The sequence below is a fragment of the Myxine glutinosa genome, chromosome 2 (assembly GCF_964187855.1).
Source record: "Myxine glutinosa chromosome 2, kmMyxGlut1.1, whole genome shotgun sequence".
NCBI classification, from domain to species: domain Eukaryota; kingdom Metazoa; phylum Chordata; class Myxini; order Myxiniformes; family Myxinidae; genus Myxine; species Myxine glutinosa.
In genome coordinates this window covers 65083061-65101635 of record NC_136262.1, presented here as the reverse complement: position 1 = coordinate 65101635, position 18575 = coordinate 65083061, and the positions used below count along the sequence as shown (strand labels likewise).

At 39.6% G+C, this 18575-nt stretch overlaps 1 protein-coding gene across 1 annotated transcript in view; it reads right to left on the bottom strand.

Moving 5' to 3' along the window:
* LOC137421723 (A disintegrin and metalloproteinase with thrombospondin motifs 18) overlaps nucleotides 1–18575 on the bottom strand; it is a 165391-nt gene that overhangs the window by 80392 nt on the left and 66424 nt on the right. The window contains exons 10-13 of the mRNA XM_068108046.2: nucleotides 12269–12422; nucleotides 11173–11268; nucleotides 10463–10611; nucleotides 704–876 (exon numbers count right to left, since the gene is read on the bottom strand). Coding sequence (XP_067964147.2) covers nucleotides 704–876; nucleotides 10463–10611; nucleotides 11173–11268; nucleotides 12269–12422 — 572 coding nt within the window. The remainder of the gene's footprint in view (nucleotides 1–703; nucleotides 877–10462; nucleotides 10612–11172; nucleotides 11269–12268; nucleotides 12423–18575) is intronic.

The window sequence follows — 18575 nt, the reverse complement described above, 5'->3', positions numbered from 1 at the left end:
GACCGTGAGCCAAATTTCAGCTCTCGAGGACATATGGAACCTAGAATTCGAACGGCTGAAATATTTGAAACGGGACAAACAAAGAAAGTTCAGATGAAGTTAAATAAAAGTGTGTAATTTAAATAAAAAAAATTTGTTGCTCAAAGTCGATAAGAGGAAATCTGCTGACAAAGATAAAGTGTTGGCAATGTGAGTTAAATCGCTTCCTTGGTAAGATGAAACTGCAAAAACCATGTACTTGTTTGTTTGTTTGTTTTTGCCAAATTTATAAAAGCATCCTGCCATTTATCCGGCCATATCTGTTCCTGCCAATTTCCAAACCAAACATTCTGCCATCCAACCTTCCTGTCATAAGTCCTTGTCACGCAGGGCTCTGAGAACACACCATATTATCTCATGCAGATACCACAATCACACTGCAGATGTAAGACTTGGGATTATCGTGCCATTTGTTGCAGAACTTCAAAATTAGCAAATGTTAATAGTTCCAAGAAACCAGGGGTATGTTCATTTACTAAGCAGCTAGCTAGTGCTTGCCGAGCCAGCCGTTCCTTATCAACGGTTTTGAATAGAGTGCTTGCTCGAATGCTTAAACCACTTGGTGAACTCTCTACAAGAAACATGCCGACTGAACACAGCCCTGACAGCAGGAAATGATGCAGAAATGTAGCGACAAAGACAAGAAGAGTGAGAACAATCTTGCCTTCGACGCGTGTGTAAGGCTTCCACTTGTAGTACCAGCCACGGAATGGCTTCCCATTGAATTCTGCGCACTGCAGAGCCCGGAACTCTGTGCTGTTGGCCGGACATGCCAAAGTGTTGCACAACCTGAACACCTTTCCTCGGCCACTGCAATAGCGACCCCCATATTGTGGTCTACGAGGGTGCGAAGGTATGGAGGGAGAGGAAGGACGGTTTCTCCAATTCAGATGGAACATTGAGCAAGAGGAATGAGGCACGAGTAATAGATGGCCTTCAACATATATGTTCCAAGGGAATCGAAGAAACCCTGATATGCTTGAACACTTTTTATAGCATTTTAAAACCTATCTCAGGATTCTGAAATGGCCTTTCGGTTAGGACCACATGTTTAAAAAAGGAGAATACAGCTGTTTGGGGGTCTTGCAGGTTTATGAACAAAGATAAATGACTTGTTACAATTCTTCAAATAATTACCATATTTTTAATAGGAAGCTAAATTTAAGTAAATAAAACTGAGAATATTATCTTATCATGATCAAGATTTTCACCTTACATTGTTATATGCCAAAAAATTTTTTTTTATTGCACGATTAAGAGATAGGAATTCTTTGAATTTTAACTTTCGTGAATTTTGCAGTAATTCCTGTCGAAGCAACCACATCTTCCCTTCGTAGATTTGTGATTGGCTGGGAAATGTCACGTGCTTTTCTTGAATTCCGTAAAGTGAAAAGTTCAACAGCAATCAAATACCCAGAAGCTATATCCTTCCAACCCATCAAATGTTGAATTGTCAGGTTTTAGAAATCCAGGTATGCTTTGCCTTTCACAACAAGATGGACGGAAATTAACTTGTGTAATGATGGAAATCGGATTAGAAAGTAATTTGCTCCACAGTTCCTTAAGGCCTGGCAAGATAGTCTGGAGGAACCATCCAACATTGCTTTCACTCTGTATAGTAAACAACAAATATGGAAAACTAAATATTCAGCTGTGAATAAACATCAAACGTCTCACCACATGTACTTTTAACGTACCGGTACTCATCACAGTTAGGTATATGTGTCGCTAGAAAGCAAGGATCATTGTGCTGTTCTACCTTGGGAAGTAAATATAATCTGACGTTTTTAGCATTAACCCTTCATGGGAGCAAAAGTATTTGATCCGACAAACAGTTTATGCCCAAAATGTTATCTTCTTCTTGCTTCACATGACGGTTAGCAGACCTCAATCAACGTTCTGTTGATTTCATCGATTGCTCTACCTATCCGCTGACGCAGAATGACACCGGCCTTCAACAGTAAGACTAGTTCTTCATTCTACTGTGCTGTCCTGTTCCCCATTTACTGAACTACTGGTTGAGGAAAATGAAGGCAGTTAAGAGTCTCAGTCATCACAATTTGTGGTTTTGTTGTTTGCTGGAAGCTATGGAATGATTTCACTTTCCTTCCTCATAACCTTCTTGACTGCAGTGCTCTTTGTCGATGTGTCTTCCAAGACAATGAGAATATCTAACAAATAAAAAAGACCTCTTCTGTTTCTTTACAAAAGGAAACTTTGCTTGCCAAGTTGTACCCAATGTAATTACATTCCCTTGAGTCAATGCACTGCACTGTGACCTCAGAGCAATGTTATGGACATTATTTATTTTATTTTTTTTAAATATATGTATATATATATTTTTTTTTAACATATATTATATATTTATATTCATATATTATATATTAATGTAATATATATATATTATTATTTTTTAATTTTATTTTATATATATATATGTATATATATATTTTTTTACATATATATTTATTTTCTCGGTGTTAATCTCTCTATATTATAAAAGAAAGTTTTTGTTTGTTTGTCTGCGCAACCTAATCTCATGAACGGTGAAAGATAGGAGGAAACCTCTAATACAAAAAATGTCGGGACGGGCCCCGGGAAGGTTATAGGCTAGGTGGCGAGGCCGGTCGAGGCCGCGTCGGCCGAGCTGGGCCCATTTCACAATTAAAAGCTGAGCTGAATTATAGTAGTCATTCTTCTACGGCCGCGAGTAAAAGCTGAATTATCGTAGTAAATTCATTCAAAAAGAACCAAAAATGTCGGGACGGGCCCCGGGAAGGTTATAGGCTAGGTGGCGAGGCCGGTAGAGGGCCGCATCAGTCGGGCTGGTCCCATTTTAGCAATTAAAAGGTGAGCTGAATTGTAGTAGTCAATCTTCTACAGCCGCGAGTAAAACCTGAATTATAGAAGTAAATTCATTCAAAAAAAAACCCGGGCAACGCCGGGTGCTTTCAGCTAGTATTATATATACTAGGGCATTGCCCGTACTATATCTATATCTAAAATTATATCCCCCCCCCCCTCTATTTACATGAAATGGTTTGGTCCAAAGCGAACGGCTTGCGAGTACGGTGACAATCCCCCCCCTCTATTTACATGCAATGGTTTGGTCCAAAGCGAACGGCTTCCGGAGTTTGGTAAAGAAATCGCCATCGCGTGCACAAACGCGCAGGAAAGCGAATGAATCGCAAATTCGGTTTTATTAGTTTTAAAACATAGTTTAACGCCAACATAGTTTGCAAACGTGAAATAAATGAATACGCTCTCAAATGTGCCATCCGAGGCAGAGTGTGTCCTCCACGTTCGGCACACGCGATCGTTCGCTGCTCTCTGATTGGTTGAATCGTTTTTTGGACATAGCTCGGTAAGTAATTGTCCGATTAATATGAAACCTTGAAAAGGCACATCCTCGGGTCCCCAGCAATATACCTGGCAAGTTAAAAGTATATCGGACCCGTGGTTGTCGAGAAACAGCGGTCACAGACAAACAGACGTACAGACGTACAAACGTACAGAGATTACTGGAATTATAGATAGACTAGGGCATTGCCCGTACTATATCTATATCTAAAATTATATCCCCCCCCTCTATTTACATGAAATGGTTTGGTCCAAAGCGAACGGCTTGCGAGTACGGTGACAATCCCCCCCCTCTATTTACATGCAATGGTTTGGTCCAAAGCGAACGGCTTCCGGAGTTTGGTAAAGAAATCGCCATCGCGTGCACAAACGCGCAGGAAAGCGAATGAATCGCAAATTCGGTTTTATTAGTTTTAAAACATAGTTTAACGCCAACATAGTTTGCAAACGTGAAATAAATGAATACGCTCTCAAATGTGCCATCCGAGGCAGAGTGTGTCCTCCACGTTCGGCACACGCGATCGTTCGCTGCTCTCTGATTGGTTGAATCGTTTTTTGGACATAGCTCGGTAAGTAATTGTCCGATTAATATGAAACCTTGAAAAGGCACATCCTCGGGTCCCCAGCAATATACCTGGCAAGTTAAAAGTATATCGGACCCGTGGTTGTCGAGAAACAGCGGTCACAGACAAACAGACGTACAGACGTACAAACGTACAGAGATTACTGGAATTATAGATAGACTAGGGCATTGCCCGTACTATATCTATATCTAAAATTATATCCCCCCCCTCTATTTACATGAAATGGTTTGGTCCAAAGCGAACGGCTTGCGAGTACGGTGACAATCCCCCCCCTCTATTTACATGCAATGGTTTGGTCCAAAGCGAACGGCTTCCGGAGTTTGGTAAAGAAATCGCCATCGCGTGCACAAACGCGCAGGAAAGCGAATGAATCGCAAATTCGGTTTTATTAGTTTTAAAACATAGTTTAACGCCAACATAGTTTGCAAACGTGAAATAAATGAATACGCTCTCAAATGTGCCATCCGAGGCAGAGTGTGTCCTCCACGTTCGGCACACGCGATCGTTCGCTGCTCTCTGATTGGTTGAATCGTTTTTTGGACATAGCTCGGTAAGTAATTGTCCGATTAATATGAAACCTTGAAAAGGCACATCCTCGGGTCCCCAGCAATATACCTGGCAAGTTTCAAGTATATCGGACCCGTGGTTGTCGAGAAACAGCGGTCACAGACAAACAAACGTACAGACGTACAAACGTACAGAGATTACTGGAATTATAGATAGATTATATATTATATATTATATATATATATATATATATCATATATATATATATATATATATATACATATATATATATACTAGCAGAAGTACCCGGCATTGCCGGGCGGGGGAGGGGAGGGGGAAGGGGAGGGGAGGGGAACGGGGGGAGAGCGAGCCCCTTGGTAAAGCGAGCGATTTTTTTTTTTCATAGCGTCATAGCGTCATAGCGTTCATAGCATCATAGCGTTCATAGCGTTTCATAGCGTCATAGCGATTTTTTTTTTCATAGCGTCATAGCGTCATAGCGTTCATAGTGTCATAGCGTTGATATCGTTCATAGCGTCATAGCGTTCATAGCGTTTCATAGCGTCATAGCGATTTTTTTTTTCATAGCGTCATATCGTTCATAGCGGTCATAGCTTCAATGCGTCATAGCATCATAGCGTCATATCATTCATAGCGTTCATAGCGTCATCGCGTTCATAGCGTTTCATAGCGTCATAGCGATTTTTTTTTTCATAGCGTCATATCGTTCATAGCGGTCATAGCTTCATAGCGTCATAGCGTCATAGCGTCATATCGTTCATAGCGTCATCGCGTTCATAGCGTTTCATAGCGTCATAGCGATTTTTTTTTTCATAGCGTCATATCGTTCATACCGTTCATAGCTTCATAGCGTTTCATGGCGTCATAGCGTTCATAGCGTCATCGCGTTCATAGCGTTTCATAGCGTCATAGCGATTTTTTTTTCCATAGCGTCATAGCGTTCATAGCATCATAGCGTCATCACGTGATCGCTCTGAGCGAATCAGCGCCGACCTGCTCTGATTCCGTTGATACCGTGCACTGAAATGCGCTGAGGTAAATATGAATAAAAAATATGGATCGTCAAATATTTTGAGTTCGGCCATGTTCGTCCCAGGCTCAATGGCCATGTCTATGCCAAATATCAAGCACGTAAGCCTCTCCGTTTAGGAGTCTATCGGTAACATTACACACACACACACACACACACACACACACACACACACACACACACACACACACACACACACACACACACAAACTGTGTTTTATATATATAGATTGCAGGAGGAGGTGGTGGTCGACTCCAAGGGATCTGAGTGATATATAGTATTGTAGGAGGGGGTGGTGGTCGATTCCAAGGGATCTGGGTGATATTTAGTATTGTAGGAGGAGGTGGTGGTCGATTCCAAGGGATCTGAGTGATATATAGTATTGTAGGAGGGGGTGGTGGTCGATTCCAAGGGATCTGAGTGATATATAGTATTGTAGGAGGGGGTGGTGGTCGATTCCAAGGGATCTGGGTGATATTTAGTATTGCAGGAGGAGGTGGTGGTCGATTCCAAGGGATCTGAGTGATATATAGTATTGTAGGAGGAGGTGGTGGTCGATTCCAAGGGATCTGAGTGATATTTAGTATTGCAGGAGGAGGTGGTGGTCGATTCCAAGGGATCTGAGTGATATATAGTATTGTAGGAGGAGGTGGTGGTCGATTCCGAGGGATCTGAGTGATATATAGTATTGTAGGAGGGGGTGGTGGTCGATTCCAAGGGATCTGGGTGATATTTAGTATTGCAGGAGGAGGTGGTGGTCGATTCCAAGGGATCTGGGTGATATTTAGTATTGCAGGAGGAGGTGGTGGTCGATTCCAAGGGATCTGAGTGATATATAGTATTGTAGGAGGAGGTGGTGATCGATTCCAAGGGATCTGAGTGATATTTAGTATTGTAGGAGGGGGTGGTGGTCGATTCCAAGGGATCTGGATGATATTTAGTATTGCAGGAGGAGGTGGTGGTCGATTCCAAGGGATCTGAGTGATATATAGTATTGTAGGAGGAGGTGGTGGTCGATTCCAAGGGATCTGGGTGATATTTAGTATTGGAGGAGGGGGTGGTGGTCGATTCCAAGGGATCTGGGTGATATTTAGTATTGTAGGAGGGGGTGGTGGTCGATTGTGAGGGATCTGAGTGATATTTAGTATTGTAGGAGGGGGTGGTGGTCGATTGTGAGGGATCTGAGTGATACTTAGTATTGTAGGAGGTGGTTGTGGTCGATTGTGAGGGATCTGAGTGATATTTAGTATTGCAGGAGGAGGTGGTGGTGGTCGATTGTGAGGGATCTGAGTGATATCTATAGATAGTCGCGCGGCAAGGAACATCACGTGATCGCTCTGAGCGATCGATTGCAACTCTGCGTCCTGTCGTGGGCGTGGCCAATGTGGCCTCATGCTCCCAGGTGATTGGCTAACTCGAGCTCGAGAGAGCCATAATGCGCTACGTTATGGCAAAAAATATGAATCTAAAGATGAAAGGGAAAAAAACCTATGTGGTGTGAATGGCAATGTTCGTCGCTTAAATGTGAAAAAAGGCAATTGCTTTTCGCTCTGAAATATGTGCGAACGCGTAACTGAGTTAATGGCGGCAGGGAACATCACGTGATCGCTCTGAGCGAATCAGCGCGCTGCTCTGCGACCGGTCAGATTCCGGTCATAATATTTCGCGCTGAGATAAAAATATGGTAAAAGCATATTATGAAATAAATTTTTAGGTCAGCCATGTTCGTCCCAGGCTCAATGGCCATGTCTGTGCCAAATATCAAGTACGTGAGCCTCTCCGTTTAGGAGTCTATCGGTAACATTACATACACACACACACACACACACACACACACACACGCACACACAAACTGTGTTTTATATATATATATATATATATTTATATATACGTATATATATACATATATATATATATATAATATATATAATTATATATATATAATATATATTTTAAACATATTTTAAGGGATAGTCTGCGTCGGTGAAATACCTTTAAAAAGAGAAAGAATCACGGTAGAATAAACCACCAAAAGAACAGGAAGCAAACAGCCACCATTTCAGGTGTAACACTTTAATACCCCCTTCAGCACATATATGTTCCAAGGAAATGAGCCTTTAGAATAAGGATTACGCCCGAAACGGTGGCTATTCATTATATATGTATATACTGTATACTGTGTGTGTACATATGTATATACATATATATATATATATATAAGGGAGCACACAAAGCCTAGACGTGAAATGACACTGCCGTGGTGCACATAAATTACATGTAATTTAAATTTTGTAATTTGTAATTACAATTAATTACATGTAATTTATGTACCTGACATCAGTGTCATTTCACATTTAGGGTCAGTGTGCTCATTACGTTTAATTTATAATTCCTGACTGCAAATCTCCTAACTGGTGATCGGCAGGGCAGATGATATTTGGGGCTAACTGTGACGGGACTCGATCTGTGCCTGTCTGCCTCGCCAAGTTAGGCGATTTGATTTGTGTGTGTGTGTGTGTGTCTCGTGTATATATACACACACATATATATATATATATATATATATATATATATATATATATATATATATATATATATATATATATATATATATATACGTATATGTTGGAACCCATCTGTGGATCGGTCCCATCGGCCGATGGGCGACCCATCTGTGGATGCACGAGAAATGACAATGCAGACCCATCGGCCGATGGGTCTGCGCCATCTGCGGATGTGTTGTTCACCTTGAAGGAATGTGTATGCATCAATGGTGGATGAGTATGTTTATTTGAACCTAAAAATAAGCAATTGATGTCATAAATGTTTATAAAGCAGTCCGTGACATGTGGTTTGTCGATAACCGTTTGTCGATAAGATAAAAATAAGATAATGTCGCTCCATTTAAAAACGCTGGTCTACTTCGCTGGTGGCACTGGCAGACTCAGCTCTCCATTGTTTATATAGCAATTCCTGGCATGCCTTAATCACCCCAAAGCTAAAGATGAAGGTGTGGCTTCGTAATCGGGGCATTGTCAATTATATAAATTGATATACCTACCACATGTAAAAATCATCTCTGTTAAATTCCTACCACATGTAATTCCAATGACTGTGTACCTGATTGAAGAGCACCATTCTGTCAACACATTCCTTCAAGGTGAACAACACATCCGCAGATGGCGCAGACCCATCGGCCGATGGGTCTGCATTGTCATTTCTCGTGCATCCACAGATGGGTCGCCCATCGGCGATGGGCGACCCATCTGCGGATCCGCAAACGGGTCAGACCCATCGGCCGATGGGACCGATCCACAGATGGGTTCCAACATATATATATATATATATATATATATATATATATATATATATATATATATAACACAGTTTGTGTGTGTGTGTGTGTGTGTGTGTGTGTGTAATGTTACCGATAGACTCCTAAACGGAGAGGCTTACGTGCTTGATATTTGGCATAGACATGGCCATTGAGCCTGGGACGAACATGGCCGAACTCAAAATATTTGACGATCCATATTTTTTATTCATATTTACCTCAGCGCATTTCAGCGCACGGAATCAACGGAATCAGAGCAGGTGGGCGCTGATTCGCTCAGAGCGATCACGTGATGACGCTATGACGCTATGAACGCTATGACGCTATGAACGATATGATGCTATGAACGCTATGACGCTATGAACGCTATGAAAAAAAAAATCGCTATGACGCTATGAAACGCTATGAACGCTATGACGCTATGAACGCTATGAACGATATGACGCTATGACCGCTATGACGCTATGACGCTATGAAAAAAAAAATCGCTATGACGCTATGAAACGCTATGACGCTATGAAACGCTATGAACGCTATGACGCTATGAACGCTATGAAAAAAAAAATCGCTCACTTTGCCAAGGGGCTCGCTCCCTCCCCCCCCCCCCCCCGTTCCCCTCCCCTCCTCTTCCCCCTCCCCCTCCCCTCCCCCGCCCGGCAATGCCGGGTACTTCTGCTAGTATATATATATACCTGTATATATATAAACATGTACACACACACACACATACACATACATACACACACACACACACACATACACACACACACAGTATACACACACACACACACACAGTACACACACAGTATACACACACACACATACACAGTATACACAGTATACACACAGTATACAGAACATACACACACAGTATATATGGATTTATAGAGATAAGACCATTTACACTTTTGAAATTTCATGGTTGAATTAAATAATTTCCTGGAAATAAAGTTTTACATTCACCGTTGTTGCTTCTCAAAATGTACTGATATAATAATTTTTGATCTTCAAATGATTTTCCGCTTTATGTTGAAAGGATCAAACAGAATAAAGTTGGACAGGTATATATATATATATATATATATATATATATATATATATATATATATATATATATATATATATATATATATATATATATGAATATACCAATTAATAGGAATATACCTTGTCATCTTAAAAAATAGCTAAGGACAATATTTGCACGACATAAAATTTCCTTCTGCAATGGAATCTCCTCTAGGTTAACAGTCAGACATTTTAAATAGTCTTTGAGAGGAATTCATATTAAATGACAGCAAAAATAGATTGAATAAAATAAAAAATATATAAATAATAGCTTCTTTTTTTTACTATTATATCAGTGAAATTCCTCTATAAGACCAATCCTTCTATTGAGAGTCCGCAATATTTGAACAAAGCAAAAATAATGGGTTAGTTAGTAAGTGAAGCCCGAAACTGGAGGTCTGTACTCCATATCACTTTCATTCCAATGCAAATGCATCTCCCTTCGCAATCAAACCTTTGGGATCAATTGCTTGGTACAGGCCTCATCTACAATCACGCCTTGGAACTGAAAGTCTTGCCTGGGATTGGTGCAGTGTCTCTCTTTCCTCCTGACGCCTCCACCACACGAGTAAGAGCATGGTGACCAGGCAGTCCACAACGACCAGCGTCCATTTACTGGCTTTGGCCCCTTGTCGCCAAGTTTCACACATCTCCCTCGTCGACACCACTACAGAACAAGAACACAAAAGTAGGATTATGGTGTTTGATGATGATAAATGCAATTAAATAGAAGTTTACTACTTATGTGTAAGGGTTTTCTGCAATGGGCCTGGTTTATCTGCACTTGTATTATTTTGTTAATAGTTTTCAATATGATTCAGGGACATGTGGAATCTACCTCGTGCACACAGTCAAAATTCCAGTGGAGACTTCTGCTTTCAGCCAAAGCTTGCTTTTACTTACAAACATAAAAATTCACACAAATTGTGAAAAAAGTGAAAGCATGAGCATATAATAATGGTGCCAGAAGTGCGCATGGCTCCAACCGAAAAAAACAACAAAGGAAAACATGGCAAAACTATAAATCTTGGAAAGTAAGAGAGGACATGGAGGTTGGAGGAGGAGACAGAGGGGTAGGACAGGCTAGCAGTCTAGGGTTCCCCACCCACAGGTTCTTATTTTTACTGTGAATCTTTCCTCTCAATTTGCTCTCTGTGGGGTAGCTCAAGGTTTAGGCTCGACGCCATGAAAGAACCTTTGTCTAACCGATCATGGGTTTCTCCAGTACCTTGTCCTGGCCGCAGACTGTTCCCTCAGCAGCTGGCATGAATTTTGTCTCGCAGCGCCTCCCGCCTTTATGGCACCAAAGCGCCTTGCAAATATCCTGGAAACAGGGTGTGAGTGAGGTGGTTGGCATCATGGAATGGCAAAGAGAGAAACAGGTGCAGTAGCAAATCCAGGAATCCGACGGAGCGTGCACACAAGACTGCTCTTGTGAAGCACTTACATGAGGGGAATAAAATTCTTGTTCCTTTGACATACCTGCATTGATGAGACTGGTCTACAAAAATGACCTTGCTCAGTAGTCAGTACTATAGCCTACATTGTCACATAGCTGGGATGACTTTATTCGATCATTTTGCTCATTTTTAAGTCATAAGGCCAAACTAACCCCAAAATGAATAGTGAATATTCCACACCGGACTATTGAACCCCAAAAAGGGTTCATGTGTTGATCTGCCTCTCCCATGCAAGATAACCGTGCTTACAACAGTCATTAAGCCATCCCAGTAGCTGTTAGTGAAGTTGTTGCTATTGCAAGGAAGACAAGCGTTACGCCTACGTCCCCCATCGGTGAAGTGATGTGAGTTGACAAAGTGGAAGACGCAACGCGGCCATCTTGGATTTTGACCCAATTTTCAATAGCGTTCTTCCTTATGCCTAGATACACCCACACACCAGATTAGAAGTTAGTAGTTCATTTATTTTTCAAGATATTCCGCTCACAAGGTTCAGACATACATGGCGGCGGCCATCTTGGATTTTGACGTGGCGACCTAATTTTGAATAGGGTTCTTCCACATGCCTAGTTGCACCCACACACCAAATTATAATTCGGTCCTTCGCTTACGCACGCACGCACGCACTTCCGCACGCACGCACGGACGGACGCACACACGGACGGAGGGGAAAACCATAGTCCCCCTTTCGCTCCGCGGTGCGACGGGGGACAACAAGACTGCTGTACCCCTTTTAAATGCCCAACATAAATTCCAAAGTTTATGAACGATGGCAATGCAGAGGCAGCCACTGTGGCTCTGGTTAACCAATAGACACTCTTCCACAATGTTCTCACTCTCTCATGCACTCAGACAAAAGTTCACCTTCTTGATGTCAAACGTGCAAAGCATGGCTTTGTGACCAAACTGCCATCGGCATTGTGTGTCAGCGTCATACATTTCCCCGGGCAGGCGGCTGGGAAGGCTCAGCTCCCCGAGGCGCTTGGGTACATCAGCCAAACACAGCGCTTGTGGCGAGCTGTGGGGAAACACATGAAGCTAACTGTTTCACAGTGCAGAAACAAGACCACGAGCAACTAATCGGGAGCCAAACTTTAAAACTTGATGCAATTCTGGAATGCTCTCAAGTCATCTTAAATAGCAAAAGAAAGTCATAAGAAAAATAATTCCAGGAATATATAACACAAATTGCACAAAGCAACAGTAAACTTTACAAATAACTGGCTTTTATTCACTGGATCCACTCCAGCCCCACTCGGTCAAACTCAGTCCTTGTTTACTCCTTGTGTGCCTACAGACTGACAGCTCACCAAAAATGCTCCGCCCGCTCCCCTTTCCTCTCATCTGCGGATCCATCATGAAGCTTCTCTCCAGAGTCCTGCCCCTCCCGCTTTGGTTACTTACAGTGTCAGCTCACCATCACCTTGTGTCAAATCGTATGTATGATTTTAAGCTTTCCTACCATTATTGTGTCAGTCCTTACATACGCCTGCCCTTCTAGAGTGACTTTCAGTATATGTGCCCCCAGGCCTCCATCGTCTCCCACACATATATATATATAGATATATATATATATATATATATAATAATATATATATATATATATATATATATATATATATATATACATAAACATATATATATATACATAAACATATATATATATACATAAACATATATATATATATATATATATATATATTGTTTTTAAATGGCAAGCAAAGGGAGCGGACATTAGTAAAACGCAAATAATTTGAACGTAATATTATACTACTTTATTACCTGTTCATTACCGTTGCATGAAAAAGGAAGATATGTTGGATACTTATCAAGCTTTTTTTGTACAAGTGTGTTTATGGTATAACATAGTTAATTTTTAATGTTTTTAATTATGTTTACAAAATAATTTTGCACAAGTGTGTTTTGTGGATATTTATTTTCACCATTATAAAAGAGGAAAGTTCACTAAATGTTCACTTAATGAAAGTTCACTATCATTCTGCACCATATTACCATATACTTAGCTCTTTCACGAGCCTCGATCTTGTATACAAAAATAATAATAATAATAATAATATGAGGACAGGAGAGTACCAATATACATCATTATCATCGACGCAGCACACTTCAAATACATATACTGAAAGGGCTGTCATTTCCTGGAATTGCAGACTAAAAATCTGCCTAAAGATCACAGGAATAGATAATAAATACAAAGAGACTGCTGAATCGGATAGAATGGATAGAATATGAGATTTGGGGAGCTTGGAAATCTACATTAGGTCTGTGAAATACAGTTTCACCCCCAAAAGGTCTGTGCACCATATCCAAACGGTTATGGACAACGCTTGCAAACAGATACATACTTTGCTTAATTACCCTGCACACATGAAGCAAAAAGAAGGGTTAAGCGATTGGTTCACTTCTGTCTGTCTGTCTGTCTGACTGTCCATCTAGAAATGTCAGTTTATGATCGAGGAACAACTTATTTAAATTTTACGTTAAATTTTGAACATGAATCGCAACACGAACCTGTAGTTTAAACATAGTTTGTCTCTGAATTTGTCCTGATAAATTTGTCCCGATCACACATGTGCAGAGAGGAGTGAGATAATATTTGTACTCTGTCTGTCTGCTTAGCAGTGAAACATAATTGAAAATCATTCCAAACAGGAAACTTACTGTTTTTAGGGGCATCATAAAGGATACAAATAGGAACAAACAGGAACAAAGAACTAATGTAACATGTCAAATAAGGTGGTGTAAAAGACGCTGCATCAACGGCGGTAAACTTCCGATAAAATTCCACAGCCCTTAAAATCCTCACCTTATTTCAATTGAATTATATACTTGAACACTGTCGAACACATCTCACCTTTTTGGCACTTTCGAAACCCTTCTGTTTAGCAATTCTTGGACAAAATATTAAGGCATTTAACGTCATCACGACCAACCATAGTTGCCGCTTTTCAACCCACTCATGTCCTTGTTTCTCAAGACTGTGCGCGGTAAGGTGTTCTATGAAAATAATGTTAACAAATATGAAACAATGTTAGACTTTCTTCTTCATGGCGGCACCATTGTTTGTCATTAAGATTTATTATTATTATTTTTTTGGTATACAAGATCGAGGCTCGTGTAAGAGCCAACATCAATCACAAAAAAAACAAACGGACACACAAAACATACAATAAAGGGAGCGGGAGACAAGATGGGGAGAGAGAGAGGGAAGCACACAAGTACAACAGCAGAGAACAGGGACAACAGGAGATCTGTGGGAGGGAGAGAGCTTGGGGGGAGGAGGCGTGGGAAGGGGGGTGGGGGGTTGGGAGGTAAAAAAAAACACATGGACACAGCCAGGACTTCCAGGAAAGAAGTCGGTATTTCAGAAAAGTGAATCTGGGGTGAATAAACGGGGGTAGAAAAGATCAAGGTTTTGGATGGGGGAAGATAAGAGATGGTGGTGAATAGCCGTTTTAAAGACCTGGAGGGAGGAATGGGATTGAAGAGAGTGAGGGAGTTTGTTTCAGAGGTGGGGAAAAAGAGGAATGAAAGGGTGAGGGTGAGCAGAGAGCCTAGATTTTGGCAGTTTAACCATTAGAGGGTGGCTGGCAGATCTTGTGCGACTTGTAGGAATATTTGGGGGACAGAGCACAGAGAGAGCTGGGGGAGCAAGGCCGGAGAGGAGTCGGTAGATGACAGAAAGACCACCAACCTGCCTGCGGTGAGTGAGTGAAACGCCCTCGGAGTTCGCTTCATCATGGGAGATTCCATTGACATTGTGATAAATTAATCTGTAAAACCATGGTGTTTAATCTGGAGAAAAAAATCTCATGGGCCTCGCAGTCACATGACTTGAGACTATCGTTGTGCTCTTTGGCTCCTGGTATCATACCAATGAAGCCAACATGAAATCTCGTGCTTCCATCAGGTCTTTCAACCTTGCCATGAGACTGTTTTGGCAGCACAGAAATGGCCTTAAAAGGTCTTCAGGTAGACGGAGAGAGATAGGGAGAGAGGAGGAGGGAGAGAGAGAAGGGGATGAGGGAGTGGAAAGAGAGAAGAGAGAGAGATTTTGTTCTCACGCCATTTTATTCTCACAAAACAAAATCCTGAGTTGCACACAGTACCCACGCAAACGCTGGTTCACGTGGTGTTTAATGCTGTCAAACTTGATAGATTACAAAGCATCTTAATTCGTTTTGTATTTTCTACTTATTTACTGGCAGACCTCAAGTCCACTTAGCCAATCAGCCCACGTGCAAGGAAAGAAATAACCGAGTATGGTTTTCATTGGCCATTTTATTTCCTCCGTCGGGTTTTGTTCTTGCAGTGTGACACAAGTCTGGCTGTGCATTTCAAGCCTGATGCCAAGAAATATGGGGGTGGTTCATGCAGGTATATACCATTACTATAATGTGGTTATAGCTGTTAAATCATTCTTTAGGAAAATGGATTTTTAAATAAACTTACACCACCAGCTAAATTCACTTAAAATGTATCCGTTGAATGTTAATGAGACATATTTTACAAATTCACCATTCCTGTTTGGGATGCTACCCGTAGTGTCCCTGCTCTAGTGAAACTGTTAAACGTCCAGTCGAAACATGATTGATGTATTTTAATCTTTTAAATGAATTATTTTCTGTTTGTTTTGATTTTCTGCATTTCTTCAATAATTTCGAAAGATTTCAACTTTTATTACTAGCATGTGGAATTTGACACAAAGTAAATACATTTTTCCTGCATAATTGAAATAAAATGCATAATTAGGGGAGCATGATTAATGTATTTAAACTTTTAAAATTAATTTCTTTTGTTTTGTTTTGTTGATTTTCCGAATTTCTGTAATAATCTCGAAAGATTTTAATTTTTATTAACAGCATGTGGAATTTGACACAAAGTAAATACATTTTTCCTGCATAATTGAAATAAAATGCATAATTAGGGGAGCATGATGAATGTATTTAAACTTTTAAAATTAATTTATTTTGTTTTGTTTTGTTGATTTTCCGAATTTCTGTAATAATCTCGAAAGATTTTAATTTTTATTAACAGCATGTGGAATTTGACACAAAGTAAATACATTTTTCCTGCATAATTGAAATAAATACATAAATAGGGGAGCATGATGAATGTATTTAAACTTTTAAAATTAATTTATTTTGTTTTGTTTTGTTGATTTTCCGAATTTCTGTAATAATCTCGAAAGATTTTAATTTTTATTAACAGCATGTGCTATTTGACACAAAGTAAATACATTTTTCCTGCATAATTGAAATAAAATGCATAATCAGGGGAGCATGATGAATGTATTTAAACTTTTAAAATTAATTTCTTTTGTTTTGTTTTGTTGATTTTCCGAATTTCTGTAATAATCTCGAAAGATTTTAATTTTTATTAACAGCATGTGCTATTTGACACAAAGTAAATACATTTTTCCTGCATAATTGAAATAAAATGCATAATCAGGGGAGCATGATTAATGTATTTAAACTTTTAAAATTAATTTCTTTTGTTTTGTTTTGTTGATTTTCCGAATTTCTGTAATAATCTCGAAAGATTTTAATTTTTATTAACAGCATGTGCTATTTGACACAAAGTAAATACATTTTTCCTGCATAATTGAAATAAAATGCATAATCAGGGGAGCATGATTAATGTATTTAAACTTTTAAAATTAATTTCTTTTGTTTTGTTTTGTTGATTTTCCAAATTTCTGTAATAATCTCGAAAGATTTTAATTTTTATTAACAGCATGTGCTATTTGACACAAAGTAAATACATTTTTCCTGCATAATTGAAATAAATACATAAATAGGGGAGCATGATGAATGTATTTAAACTTTTTAAATTAATTTCTTTTGTTTTGTTTTGTTGATTTTCCGAATTTCTGTAATAATCTCGAAAGATTTTAATTTTTATTAACAGCATGTGCTATTTGACACAAAGTAAATACATTTTTCCTGCATAATTGAAATAAAATGCATAATTAGGGGAGCATGATTAATGTATTTAAACTTTTAAAATTAATTTCTTTTGTTTTGTTTTGTTGATTTTCCGAATTTCTGTAATAATCTCGAAAGATTTTAATTTTTATTAACAGCATGTGCTATTTGACACAAAGTAAATACATTTTTCCTGTATTATTGAAATAAAATACATAATTAGGGGAGCATGATTAATGTATTTAAACTTTTTAAATTAATTTCTTTTGTTTTGTTTTGTTGATTTTCCGAATTTCTGTAATAATCTCGAAAGATTTTAATTTTTATTAACAGCATGTGCTATTTGACACAAAGTAAATACATTTTTCCTGCATAATTGAAATAAAATGCATAATTAGGGGAGCATGATTAATGTATTTAAACTTTTAAAATTAATTTCTTTTGTTTTGTTTTGTTGATTTTCCGAATTTCTGTAATAATCTCGAAAGATTTTAATTTTTATTAACAGCATATGCTATTTGACACAAAGTAAATACATTTTTCCTGCATAATTGAAATAAGACGCATTATTTGAAATACTTTGATTAATTGATTGAATATTTAGTTTTGGTAATTTTTTTTTTTTTTTTTTTTTTTTTGTATACAACATCGAGGCTCGTGAAAGAGCTAGCGTGAAAGAGCTCGTGAAAGAGCTCGTGAAAGAGCTAACATTAATCACACAAAAAGACAAACCGACACAAAACACAAAAAAACAAGGGGAGCGGCAGACAAGATGGGGAGAGAGGGGGAAGGACACAAAAGAGAAGGGGAAGAGGGGGAAGGACACAAACACAACATTTGAGAGCAGGGACATCGGGAGGACTTGGGGGGAGGTGGGAGAGGAATAAAACATATGAACACTGCAAGGACTCTGGGGTGAATTACCGGGGGTAGAAAAGATCAAGGTTTTCGATGGGGGAAGATAAGAGATGGTGGTGAACAGCTGTTTTAAAGACCTGGAGGGAGGAGTGAGATTGAAGGGAGTGGGGGAGTTTGTTCCAGAGGCGGGAGAAAAGGGGAATGAAAGAGTGAAGGTGAGCAGAGAGCCTAGACTTTGGCAGTTTAACCATAAGAGGGTTGCAGGCAGATCTTGTGCGACCTGAAGGAATATTGGGGGGACAGAGCACAGAGAGAGCTGGGGGAGCAAGGCCGGAGAGGAGTCGGTAGAAGACAGAAAGACCACC